Here is a 13,415-nt window from a genome sequence, read left to right on the forward strand (position 1 = left end):
GAGCCTGCTGACCCCCCTGAGCAGCTCAGGTCAGGTCACAGAGATTTAGAATAAAGACAGGACTTCTTTGTACTTTGCTTGATTTCTGCTTCCTTACTTTTCCTCTTTTTTTTTTTTTTTTTTTTTTGTGTGTGTGTGTGTGTGTTTGTCTCAGTGCTTTTAGGGAAAAGAAGTGGCGCTATTTGTACAGTTTTGTCTAAAATACAGATTTTCTCTATTTATCTGGGTGTCACAGAGGAAAGAGTTGGAACATGTGAAGTCTATAGGCTCAGGAGTAGGAAGGCAGATGAAAACAACCTGAAGTGTGTTTACTTTGGGACTCACGATGATTTTGTCATCGCATGACTGTGGCTGATGTCCCAGGATTATCCTGGCCTAAGCCTTTCAGGGGAGGTGCTCTTGCTGCTTGCAGGCGCTGTTCAACTGTTGAAAAGCTAAAGTCATGCCTAGATTTCTCTGAGAAAGAAAAAAAAATAATAAAAACCAAATCTTATACTATGCATTCTGGTAAATATTATGTTGTCCTCTCATATTTACACAGTGCTTAAATTTTTATAGAGCACTTAAGAATCCTCAGGTAAAAACCATGAAATCCTTGTAGCAGTTGTCTTTGTCTCAAGGAAAGGAAGAGACATCTGAAATTTAAACTGACCTATGAGATCTTCATCAGGTCAGTAAGCAGACCAGGGATATAAGCTTGTGACAGTTCCTGTTATCCACACCTTATCTTAATTTCCTGCACAGATTCTGAAGAAAAAAATTGCAAACACATTTCCAAAAATGCTGTAAATATTATTTTTTTTTCTGTTGCAGCTTCAGGAGGGCCTGCTCTCTGGCAGCAGACCTCTTCAAAGCACACCTCCCTCTGTAGATGCCAAATCCTTTTGTGCATGTGATGCTCTGTATTTGTTCTCTACGAGATCTGCTTCCTGGTACTGCTTTAAGAGTTTGTTCCTCCACTTAGTGTCAGGATTCATACAGTTTGCAGGTATGTTTGGCATGTAGATGTGGTTATCACTCTCCAGTACTCTGTTACTCTAAAAATGAATGGAATTAGCCATTAGTAAGGGATGCTACTCTCAAAACTGGGATTTCTGTTGTAGTGTGCAAGCAACAGCCCAGTGGGAGTTGCTGAGTCATGCTGGAAATCTGCCTGTGACAGTGCAGAAATTTGCAGGCAGCACATTAACAAAACATGTTTAGGGAGGAAAGACTGATTTTTGTTATCTTCCAGTGGCGGACTAGTGTGGGAATGTTAAAATACTGTAGTAAGTTAGTTGGTTATAGGGAAGGGAAAAGAATGATGCTTCAGAGTTATATGTCCACTAAAATTGAAGTTTGGATAGTGTGCATTCAGAAATAATTTTATTTTCCAGTAATGACAATATGCAATATCACGTAAGAAATGAAATTGAAGAATTGATCTTATTCTTCAAATACAGGATAGCTTCAATATTAAAATTAACATATAAATTTAGCATCAATCTTATTTCCCCACTCACGTCTGCTGAGTAAATGCACATAAAGAATGAATCACTGAAACAGTATACTGAGAGAATCAAAGTCATTTTTCAAATGTGTCAGCACAAATGTGAGGTAAGCCTGTTCACCAAGCATCCAACAAATGTTGTGGAGGTGGCCCTTCAGGCCCTGAAGGAGCCAAGCCGGGGACCCTGGCAGGGAGCAGGACAAACAGCAGCAAAGCATGGCAGAAGAGAAGCTGAAGCAGGACAGCCCCCTGTACCATGCTCAACCCCACCCTCCTCCACAGGTACGTGAGCCCCTGGAGAATGTGAGCATCATATTAGGGCTCTCCACAGCACTCCTCTGAGGGAGAAATTATGATTGTTGCTGGTTACTCCGTCACTGTTTTTATCCACCTTGTCACAGCTAGAGGTCAGCTAGCAGGGAACAAGCAGAGCACCGTCAGCCTCTGCAGAGAGCAGTGCTCTGCTCCTCTTTTGGTGGCCCTGCACCACTGCTGATTGCAAACAGAGCAGCAGGCAGAGAGGGCTTCCTGTGCCATTCCCCGTTTATGTGTACACGTGCATGATGATCAGTGAAATCACCGGCCCAACAGGAGAAAAAGCAGCCCTGGGGCACCCTGCAGAGGCACCTGGGCACCTGCTCGCCCGCATCATGTATCCCAGGAGCAGGACCCATGCGGTGGGAAGGGTTGAGGTTCTCTTGCTCCAGGCAAGCCACCACTGCTCTGGCACCACACAGAAAAAATAAAAATAAAAATAAAATAAAGATCCCTGGACCCCTTCAAGGTCCAGCAGAAACCTGGCCAGGCTCCAGCTACCTTTCTTGAACGCTTAAATTCCTTCTTTTCTCTGTGGTCTCTCAGCACCCAACCAGTACCTCCAGCTTCACTCCTCCTGTTCACCAATGCGTCTCCTTTCAGCAGCGCGAAGCGTTTGCTCCGACTCGAAAATACCTTTTCCTGCCGTGAGATGGAGCCAGAAAACGCGGGGCTCGGGCGCCGCACCTGCGGCACTGGGCTCGGCCGTGGGAAAGGAGGCGGCGGCCACGCACACAGGTGTCACCAACGCCGGGAGGAGCATGGCCTGGGACATTCAGGGGCCTTTTCAGCAATGTCTGCTGAGGCAAGGGAAAAAAAGATGCGTGTATGAGCGATGCCCGAGCCAATGGGCATTTTCCACAGGCAAAGACCCGGGTCCTCGCTGCATGGTGGATGGGAGATAAAAACAATACTTGTGCCAGCCTGGAAGCTCAGCCGGGTGAATAAAGTGTTTTTTTCAGAGATATCTTTGCTGGTCAATCCGATTTTTTGTTTGTTTGTTTCTGTGTTTGCTTGTTTAGCACTTTGTTTAATGTTTGTAAATGGCCGAAATGCTGCAGAAGTTGTCTGTGGTCAAACAAACGCTCTTGTTCAACTTCTAAAAAGTGCATTTTTTTTGATTTTGAACATATTTAGGTTTACTTTATTTCAAAAAGGGAATTTTGAATTCAGTAAAAAGATATTTTATAATGCCTTAAAAAAAAAAAAAAAGTTATTTGTTGTTGGTTTGTGGTGGTTTTTTTCTTCATTTTTTTCAGAGAACATTGTAATAAAAGAGATCGAATTCAAAAATCATGTTACCGACCCTGCATTTTTCACCAAAAGTGTTTATAGTAAGAACAGTTCACCCCAATGTAGCCAAAGGTCACCTTTCTTTGAAAGATATGTCCCAATTCCAAGATGTCAAATTTCTGTTCACTGCAAATCCACTGGCCATAGTGTGTAAAACCACTATGAGCTGTCATTGTTGCCACTGTTTGGTCTTCCTGCTGCAGAAGATTCACCCTCTGTAGCAAACAAAAACAAACAAGCAAACAAAAACAGACAAGCAAACAAAAACAGACAAGCAAACAAACAAAACAGAATTCTTTCAACCTACAGGGATGCATAGACAAAGATCTCTGCTGGAGGGAAATCTGTTTGGTGCGTGAGCTCAAAACCAGAGCTCCTGGACCTGTCCTCATCTTGCCTTTCACACCTAATTTCTCTGTTGTGTTGGAGCACAGTTTTTCACCACCTCATCCTTTTCTGTTTGCAAGATCAAGCCTATTTTATCTATTACTTTTCTGTCTGGAGTGACTTGAAGATGAATTTTTTTACAAGTGACATGTGAATATAGGCAAAACTGTCAGTACAAAACTGTAATTTTGCATTTATGAAAATTACAGATGTTTTTTCCATTTCCATAAGGGAAGCTATTTATTTTCTTTCCTCCCTTCCCCCACCTTTATGTCTTTGCTCTCTAGCATATACCTGTGAATTGTTACAGGTTGATTGAACAGGTTGGAAAATTATGAAAGAAAAAGTATCTTTCTGATCATTTATCCCCCAAGGAAAATAAAATCATCATTTATTTTATTCTCCTTCTTTTTGTGCTTGTTCAATATCATTATAAAATGCAAGATTCACTGGGTGCACAAACATTACAGAATATGAAATGCCAAATGAGAATATGGGCACTCATATTAGCAATGACACCAGATAACACGCCTGATATACATAATACAGTCTTAAAGCCCATCTGCTTTAGAGCCCCTCTTCAGGGCAACCTCGACTGGTTTTGAGGGGTAGGTCTAACCTATGTACCTGACAGGACTGCCAGCCATTTCATCTGCACTGAGAGTGGTGTTTTGGAAATGTCAGCAGTCAAGCAGATGTGGTCACTTGTCAATGGTTGAAAAAAATGGCACTAAAACCTTACCAAACTTCTAAGTGGACAACGAATTTAGTGGCATTCATCATCAGAAGCAATTCCTAGTGTTACTCTGACACATGTAAGATACGCAGTGGAATCAATGCATGCAAACATGCAATAAAATGTTCAAGTCAACACTTTTCCAGATGCAGGAAAGCTGCCATTTAATTCAACACTGTTTCAAAGAAAGGCCTGCTATTACATCCTATTTCCTTTTTTTCTACTTCTATAGTATAAGAAAAAAAGGTGCTTCTGAAGCATTGGGAAAGCCTTTTTTTTTTTCTCTGATTGCTGTGATTGTAGCAAGTTCTGCTTTCCTCAGCTGAACTTGGAAGAGTCTGTAGCACACATCCAAGAGAGCCCAGCTTCCTTGATGATAACATTTGCCTAATCTCATTTGCAAGCTACAGGACAGGGAGCAGAACCTGGACTGGGAAAAACAGGCTTCCCTTGACTGCAGTTGCTGGAGCTAGACATTTTAACCCCAGCTGAGGATTAATCATCTCTCTATCCTCAGAAATGTCATTTGCCCAATATAAATGACATAAACCAAGATCATCATCTTAGTTTATTTTTCTAGAGTCCTTAGCATGCTACATTAACCTGACAATGTTTAATCTTGTGTTCATTTCACAATACACTTCATGCAATTCACAGCTGTAATTGGTTTTACACTGACATTACACGTTTCAACCTAGCCATGGGAAAAGAATAACTCTTAAGATTATTTCTCTAAAAAGTGTCCAAGCTCAAACAGCACAGAAGCAGTTCATGCTAGTTTCATGTGCATAATTCTTTCTTCAGCCTTTTCTTTCAATGCAAAGATGATGACTTGTCCTTGTTCTAGTCCATTTGCAATTGAACTACTTTTGTTTGATTTCTTATGTCCTGAGGAGTTCTCTCTTATAAAACAGCATTCAAGTATTCTAGTTAAATATCCCCAGTTGTCTGAGTTAAGGAACAAAGTAGACCTTGAGCTTCTGTCTCTGTTACGAATCTTCCAGAGTCCCGTAACTGATAGCCATAAAGTCTTCCTTTGTACTACACACTCAGCGCAAAAGCCAGAGTATTGCTATTTGGCATTATCCAGTGAAGTGCAAGAAATTAAATAAGTTATGTCTTTATTGCTATAGTACAATACCAAGCAAAGTCACTTTCTAATACAATTGCAAGGGTTTCATAGGGTATACATCTCTCCTCTTCGGGCCCAGTAGTTCAGCTGCACTGCAAATATCACTTAGTTATCACATGTCGAATGTCAGTCTAAGAAGATGTGTTGAGTATTCTCGAGTCTGAAGAATCAGACCTTTCGTCATACTCATCTTCTGTGTAGATAGGTTGCTTAGACACAATAGGACATCCATCATCAGGGATTGAGATCCGAGGATCTTCTGATGAGCGAGAAGGAAGGACAGGAGAGCTTCGGAAAACACTGGCCGAGTTGCTAGAGAAAGGACTGACGTACTGAGACCGCAGCTGGTACTGCTGCTGCAGCGTCATGGTGTTCCACAAGGTGACATCGTTAGGCAGGAAAGGACTAGACTGGTTTCTTGCCAAAGTGTTCCTCAGCATCAGTGGGTAGCGTGGCGGCTGAGGGAAAGGGTGCTGCAAAGGTACGGCCAGAGGATTTGGCACGACGTTGCTGGAATCAGCAGAGAACCTCAGTGTGTCGGGAACCCTAAAGGCCGAGCCCACAGACCACTTGGAAGAGGAAATAGGGTATGAGCTCAGTGTGTGTTCAAAAATGTGCCCATTGGAAGGCAAAACAAGACCATCTGATTCTGCAGAAGTTCTCTCTCCGCTGGCCACCGAAGACCTACTGGACAAGAGAACCTCAACAGCACTCACCAGGTCACCACCACATCCCTTCAGGATCAGCTCCAGCACAGTTGGCTTCTGGTTAGGGAAGATCTTTTTCAACACTTCAAGCGGAGGTCTGTTGGCTTTCAAGCTGAAAGGTAATGAAACTGTCCCAGAGGGACCTTCTATCAGGAGGTGGTTCTGCTCTGCGTGGTACTTGGGGCTATCTGCACGGCTCTCTGTGCTACCACCATTTTTCTGAACTGCATAACCAACCTCATCCACGGAAACAATTTCAGGGCTTTCAGGGGTGAAGCAACTTTTGGCTTTAGTCATATCTGGGGAACTCCTTTGGTCTGTGTCTTTGTCACTGTAGGTCTCGGCATTGTCTGCTCCACTGGCATCACCCAACCGCTCCTCATTCATGTCTGCAAAGGAAGGCAGAGAAGTTAACAAAAAAGCTGAGGCTAAAAGCTGTTATGGTCTTTATGGTCTTTTGAGGATACGTTCTTCTTAAAGGGAACAGAGCAAGATCCAAGGGAAAAAAAAAAAAAAACATTTTTCACAGAGATTCTGCTAAAGTTAGGTTGTCATTGCAATATCTCATGAGAACAAAACTGCAGAAAAGTAATTGGACATGGTCTAGGTATTTTATGTTTCCTTATAGGTATCTGTCTCATTCTTCCACACACACAAGAAAAGCCGTTGTCATTTTTGTGCTTCATCAAATATGCTATACCAATCCTCCCTCACTGGTTACCAGAGAGCAACAAGCCACCCAAGTGAAAGCTTTCTTAGAAGAACTTCAGCACTTTCACATCATAATTCTTCACTTGCACAGTCTCACTGACTGGGAGTTGACATTATTCAGGGGGCACTTGGGAGAAGAGAATTCCCTCTGCAAGTCCAACAGCATTGGTGGAACCACTCTATCGTGTCTAGTGGCTCAAGGTTAAAGAACTGTTCAAATAAATCAGTGTATTCCAGTTCTGTTTCTGCAGAAACTAGTTCTTTCCCAAGCAAGAACCACAGGTTTTTCTTCCAAACCTGAGCACAGCTGATGCCTTGAATCATCAGAGCACAAAACTTAGAAAAATCTTTCTTGGAAAGAACCTCTGGAAAGCATCTGGTCCAACCTCCTGTTCAAAGTAGGACTCACCCAAAACCTAGAGCAGGTTCCTTGGGTTCCTGCTCAGCTGAGTTTTAAATACTGCCAAGGATGGACAATCAACAACCTCCCTCAGCATTGGTTTCAGGTACCTTGTTTTTTGTGTTCAAAACGAAGGGCAAGAGCTTAGTACAGGTCTGAAAACAAGCCCTTGATCATGCTGTTGCGAGAAGGACACTCAAAAATGGAGATACTCCAAGTCTCTGGTCACTTTGGTAAAGCCTGGCCAGAGTATGGAAACCTTTGAAATAAAAGCACTAGTCAGAAAGAATCAAAGAATAAAAAAGATTGACAGCTTTCACAGCTTATGCACAAAGGGGGCAATGTATTTGCTTGAGATTATTCATGGACATTTTCCAAGGATGCTGTTCTGCTGCCCTCCCTCATACAGTGCAGCACCAATCTCCCTTACAAACATCGGTATCTGGGGAAAGCGACACTGTGCAAGATGACATTGACAGGGACTGCCTTAACTTGTTCACAGGACAGTGTTTTTGAACACCCTTATGTGAAATATTATCTGCAGAAACCAATACAAGCATTTGCTTGGTTTCCCAAGCCCATGGTCATCAGCCCAACTAGATACAGAAGCTTGTATGAAGTAAGCAAAGGCTTCCAAAACATGCTCATGACCACCCCTGCCAGACTGACAAGGAAAACAGGTCAGTTAAAGGCACGCCAGTGGGTCAGCCTCACTGCCCACCACCCCAGTCCTGCCTCCCTCTCACCCCAGGAACGGACAAGGCATTACTGGTGCAATTCACCCACCTTTGCACACTGAGAGAGGAGTCAGGGTCTGAGTGAACCTCTGCTGGGCAAGAGGTCACCGTGCTCTCCAGAAGGGGAGTCATATTCCTCTGCCAGAAATAAATTAGGAGCTCCTGGCAGAGGCAGCAGGCGGCCAGCATGGCCAGGGGAGGTTCTCCGCATGAGGATGGCTGGTGCCAGGAAGGAGCCATGGGCCATCCTAAGGAGCTGTGGGATGCTGCTACCTCAGGCTGCAGGGGATGAGCAAGGGAGTGGTGCTGAGGAAGACAGACAGCCTTCTGAATGTCTCACCCTTCTCTTTTACATGTGTAACCTACGGTGGGTACCCAATTTTTAATAGGTTACCCTCTCTGTCCGGTGTTAACAGAGAGGCAGCAGCTTTTAATGTAGGCATATGATAAAGAAGGCAATGTACGTGTGCACTTCATACACTCACTGTGTCAGTCTTGCCCTACAGCCAAAAAGAAATGCCAGAAACATCCGCTAGCAAGCCGGTAACATTATCCGTCTGAGGGGGTGGTAAGACCTAGGGATAGCTTTTCCATTATTGGAAAAAATAAAAATAAAACAGGAGGATCACGATACCTTTCCCTCCTAATCCCGTCACATGTTCATTACCACACGTTTATTACCTGAGCTGGGATGTTAAGAACAACTCATGTCTGAATGAATGGACAATTTATACATCGAAGGCTTATCGGGCAGGCTTGAGGACAGCTAATTACCTCTGTCCCTGCCTCGCCAGATAGAGGGGCATTTAAGGGAGACGACGGTCCTAATTTCCATATAAATAGATTGCACTATGGTACCCAGCATTAACGAGTGGACCACATGCAGGTAAACGCATTTCTATGCTACCGTGCTTTTCCGAAGTATCCCTATCGGCTGGTAACAATCGCTCACCGGGGAGAAAATATATACTAAAAAATAGAGTACGACGAGCTCTCCCTAACGGTGAATATACCCCCTCATCTTGAGAAATTATTATTTTCAAGATATTTCCGTTCTGTTTAGTTTTCAGTACCTTTAAAAGTGCCCTCACGAGGACTGGCTAAAAGAATTATTCGGATTCTAAAAAAAAACCAACCAAACAACCAAACAAAAAACCACCTTTCATCCTGCAGAAGTCCGTGTCTGCAGCACCAGCAGCCCCACGGTCCGTGCCCAGGCCCCCACAGCAGCGGGGCCGGACACTGCGGGGACCCTCAGCAGACCCCGCTCGGCTCAGGGGGAGAAACCCGCAGAAGGGGGCATTTCCGCGACTTTGGCAAAAAGCTGTTATCAGCACAGGGAGGGTTACGGGCGGGTTGCGTCCTTTATTATTATTATCATTATTATTATTATCGGTGGTGGTTTTGCTGTTGTTTGCCGTCTGTCCTTCCCCTCCGGCAGCGTTTCTCGCTGTCGGCATCACCCACGCCCGGACCCCTCTGGCTGTGCCCCCGCCCCGGACACCGCCTCCCCCGGCACGAAAAAAATCGTGTCCTGGCGACAGTCGCGACCTGCCGGAGGTGAGATTTCGGCTTGGTTGAAACAGCAATCCTCAAATAACCAGCGGACTGGGAAGATTCGTTATAGATGCCCTCCCGTGGTGCTGAAATGTAGAAATGTCGCAGGCAGGTATCAGTCCCAAATACCTGTATTTTCAGGTTAAAAGAACTCATTTTGTATTTAGCATACGCAGTCACTGAGTTTAGCCAAAGGTGGTTTTTCGCACCACCCATACGCTTCATGCTAGGACGTTAGAGGTTTTCAGAAAGAAACCTTGTCCTCAGAGGACATTTAGTTATGTTTAAAAAATAATAATAAATATCTACTTCAAATTGCCTGCGTTCAAGTATTCACCTTGCCACCTCTGAGGAATCTATGGGAATCGCCTTATCATTAGTATAAATGATGGATTCGTCAAAAAACACGCATGCAGATACACACCCAGATCTACAGAGATGCTGTACAAATGAAACCCACGAAGCAGTACAGCTGGAGAACTGCATATATTCACTGTAAAATATACACTGATAAACTAAGCTGCTACAAATTTGTGGCAATGTATACACCATTTTTTCCTTTAGGATTTATGCACTAAGGATCATGAGGCAAATATTGTAGAAGGGCCAAGTAAAGTAAAATGGGTGAGAGAGAGAAACTGTTCTCTTCGAGTTAATAACTTGCCTGGAAAACCTGGTCTAATGCTTTGGATCCAAATTTGCTTCCTTGATATTCCCACTGCTGACTCTCTGTTTAAACAGCTCTGCCGTTTGATTGTTAGGACAGCCCTTTCTGCAACACAGATTTTCTTGGAGCCCAAACACATCTGCTCTTTTCCCTATTTCTATTATTAGAATGGATTGATACCCGAAATATCAGAAAGCCACAAAAGCTAAGGTCCTGTAAAATTCACGAGTTGAGGCAGGGGGGAGGTTTCTGATTTGGGGTTGGGATTTTTTTTTTTGGTCGTTTTTTACTTTTCTTGTCTTTTTGTTGTTGTTTTGGTTTTGTTTTTTATTGGTTTTGGGTGGGTGATGGTTTGTTTGTTTAGGTTTTGTTTTGTTTTCCTTTTTTTTCTTTTTTTTTTTTTTGGCTCAAGAACAGTTTTGCTCCCGACTTTCTTCCCTGTCTTCAAGTCTCAGGTACTTCCCAGGAGGCTTGTCACTGTGTTGCATTAAGACGCCTACTCTGAAATTAGCAGAAGACTCAATACAGCATTCTATTAATCGCTTACACACCTTGATGACTGTTACCAAAACAGAGAAATGCAGCACGCGCTCGTGTGAGAGATGCAAGTGTGTGAGTATAGCATCGGGGGAAGGAATTTTTGGAGGTTAGGACAGGCAGGAGCAGTAGGAGCAGCTTGTAGGTGCTCCATTTGCACAGAGCAGAACTTCCCAACTGTCCCACCAAAAGGACCTATTCCGGCAGGAAGAAATAAAATAAACGGATCTGAATCTAAAGCACGTCGGGAAATAGCTCCCCCGTACAGGGGCACCTTCCAGGAGACTGGAATACGGGGTCTAATAACAGGGCGGGCTAGGGGAGGAAATAATTACGTCCTCTCATCTGTCTGAGCACGATTTTAGTACACGTAGCGGGGAGAAAAGAGAGAGTAAGCCCTGCCCTGTGCTCCCAGCTCTCGGGCTGGCTGGAAGCGAGCAGGTTATCAGGTTAAGCGGCGTCTGGCGGCGGACGACAAGGGAACCCCTCGAGGAGATAATTTTCTGCCTTGCCCTCGCCATTTCCTTTATTCGTAAAACAAATTTCTGGCTTGGTCTCACCATCTCCTACATCCCCAAAAGCCGAAACCGAGCCTGGGGGCGAAGTCTGCGCCACTCGCGGTGTTTTTTTCGGGGGCCCCGGGCCCCGGCTCCCCCCGCTCGCCGCGGGGCTTGATTTATGGCGACCTGCTCCGCTTTTTCGCCCGTGAAGCTGTTAGCAAAAAGTGCTGACTGGCTGGCAGGGAAGAATTTCTCATCAATACGCTTTGATTGTATTTTGCAAACAAAATGCCTGTTGCTTGGTAACATTTCACTTGAGCCTGACCTTCCCCAAAAGTTATTGCTATCAGATTCGATTTACACTGTCCTCCCGTGATTACTGTAATCTTTTAAGCTGGGAAGTTCATATATCAGGGGGGAGAAAAGTTGGGCGTGCAAGTCAATACCGTTCCTATCCGCCAGATTTATATCCTGCTGGCGAAGTTTATTTGTTTCACTTTCTGGAAGGAGCCAAGACGGATTTTTTTCCCGGCGCTTTGCCGGGGCAGGGAGCGGTGCGGAGCGGCTCCGCGCCGCCGGAGGAAATCCGGGGCGTGGGGAGGGAGGGGGACACCCCAAATTCCCGTCCGGGGGGAACGGCGGGCGGAGATGCTGCCCTCGAGGGGACAGGGAGGGGCGGAGGGCGGTCGAGCCGTGCCGGGACAGAGCGGGAGGGGAGCCCGGCGCCGAGAAAACCGGAGCTCGCCCTCCCATCCCCATCGCACCCCGGCCCTCGTTACGCCGCGCCGACCCACACAAACCCGCAAAACGACGAACGTGCGGGTGGGTGCCCGCTCCCTCCCGGCCGGCTCGCAGAAACCGGCCCAGGAGCGGCACGTCGAGGGCACGGCTGCCCCCGACGGTCTCCCCGGACCCGCACCGGGACATCCCCAGCCCATTCGGCGCCCGACGGGTGTCGGGCAAACACCGCCCCGGGAAGCCGGGGCTTCCCCCCTCCAACCTTCCCCTCCCCAAGGCGCCCGTCGGGGCGGGGGGAAAGCAGCCGCCCCCCGTCCCCTCGTCCCCGGGGCGAGCCGGGGACCGCGACCGCGACCCCGTCCCGGCCTCACCTGCCTTGGGGAGCGGCCCCGGGAGCGCGGGGGGCGGCTCGGCGGCCCAGCGCAGGGCGGCGGCGGCGGCCAGCTCGGCGGGGGCCCGCGGCGGCCCGGCGCAGGGCGGCGGCCCCGGGGGGGGCGCGGGGGGCTCGGCGGCGCCCGGCGGCCCCGGGAGGGCTCGGAGCGAGTCCGGGAGGAGGCTCTCCAGGCTCTCGTTGGCCTGCTGCCGGCGCAGCGCCACCTGCGCGGCCATCACCCGCTGCCGCTCGATGATGAGGATGCACTTCTCGCAGGTGCAGTCCTTGAAGCGGCAGTAGCGCTTGTGGCCCTTCAGCCAGGACAGCACGCCGTGGTTGCGGCACCGGGCGCATTTGGGCGTCCGCTGCAGCGGCGCCCGCGGCGGCTGCGACACCGGGCCGCCCATGTAGAGGTACGGGGAGCCGTAGCCGTTCATGCCCGCGGGAAGAGCGGGGGGAGCCCGGACGGCTCCGGGGCGGAGAAGGGGGCAGCGGGTGGAGGGCGGAGGGCGGAGGCCGGGGCGACGGAGGAGAGGAGGCGGGTGGCTCGACGTGCGGGCTCTGCGGGGGGCCCGGCCCCAGCCCTGGCCCCGGCCCGCCGCGGTGGCACCGTCGGGCAGAGCGCTGCCGCCGGCCGGAGCGCCTCTGCCGCTGCCCGCGCCGCCCCGCCGAGCCCAGCGCCCCCCTCTGCCCGCCCCCGCCCCCCGCCCGCCCCCCTCCGCCCCCCACCCGCGGGGAGGGAGGGACGGAGGGAAGGAGGGGTGCTGGGGGGCTCCTCTGCACCGCCGTCGGGGCAGCGGCGCTGCCCACCCTTCGTCGGAGGGGCAGCAGCGGGGGCTACGCCCCCCACGCCCCCCGCACGGATCTCTCCCTGCAAGAGACGGGGCGAGAGGGGCTGGGGAGGTGTCCCCGTGGGGTGTTGCAACCCACGAGCAGCGGTGCAGTGCAGCTTGCCGCAGTAAATCCTGTCTGTGGCCACTGTCAGGAATTTTGAGCTCAAAGTTTTGTCAAAGTTTCGAAGGGCTGGAGCAGCGAGAAGCCGCGCCGGCAGCAGGAGCTGCCTTGGAGCAGCTGCGCGGAGCAGCGATGCGCTCGGCTCCCGGTGCAAATTGTGCCTCGGGCCCGTGTGGGTCCGT

At 48.3% G+C, this 13,415-nt stretch overlaps 1 protein-coding gene across 1 annotated transcript; it reads right to left on the minus strand.

Annotated features, from left to right (window-relative positions):
- Window positions 1-1,253: 1,253 nt before the first annotated feature.
- On the minus strand, window positions 1,254-12,900 carry DMRT3 (doublesex and mab-3 related transcription factor 3). Its single transcript, XM_083816382.1, has 2 exons — window positions 12,278-12,900; window positions 1,254-6,448 (listed from the first exon to the last, which is right to left on the minus strand). Exons 1-2 carry the CDS (start codon window positions 12,714-12,716, stop codon window positions 5,484-5,486), a joined length of 1,404 nt encoding a protein of 467 aa, XP_083672508.1. The 5' UTR covers window positions 12,717-12,900; the 3' UTR covers window positions 1,254-5,483.
- Between the last annotated feature and the right edge of the window lie 515 nt (window positions 12,901-13,415).

The sequence above is a fragment of the Anser anser genome, assembly GCF_964211835.1.
Source record: "Anser anser genome assembly, chromosome: Z".
Classification (NCBI taxonomy): Eukaryota; Metazoa; Chordata; class Aves; order Anseriformes; family Anatidae; genus Anser; species Anser anser.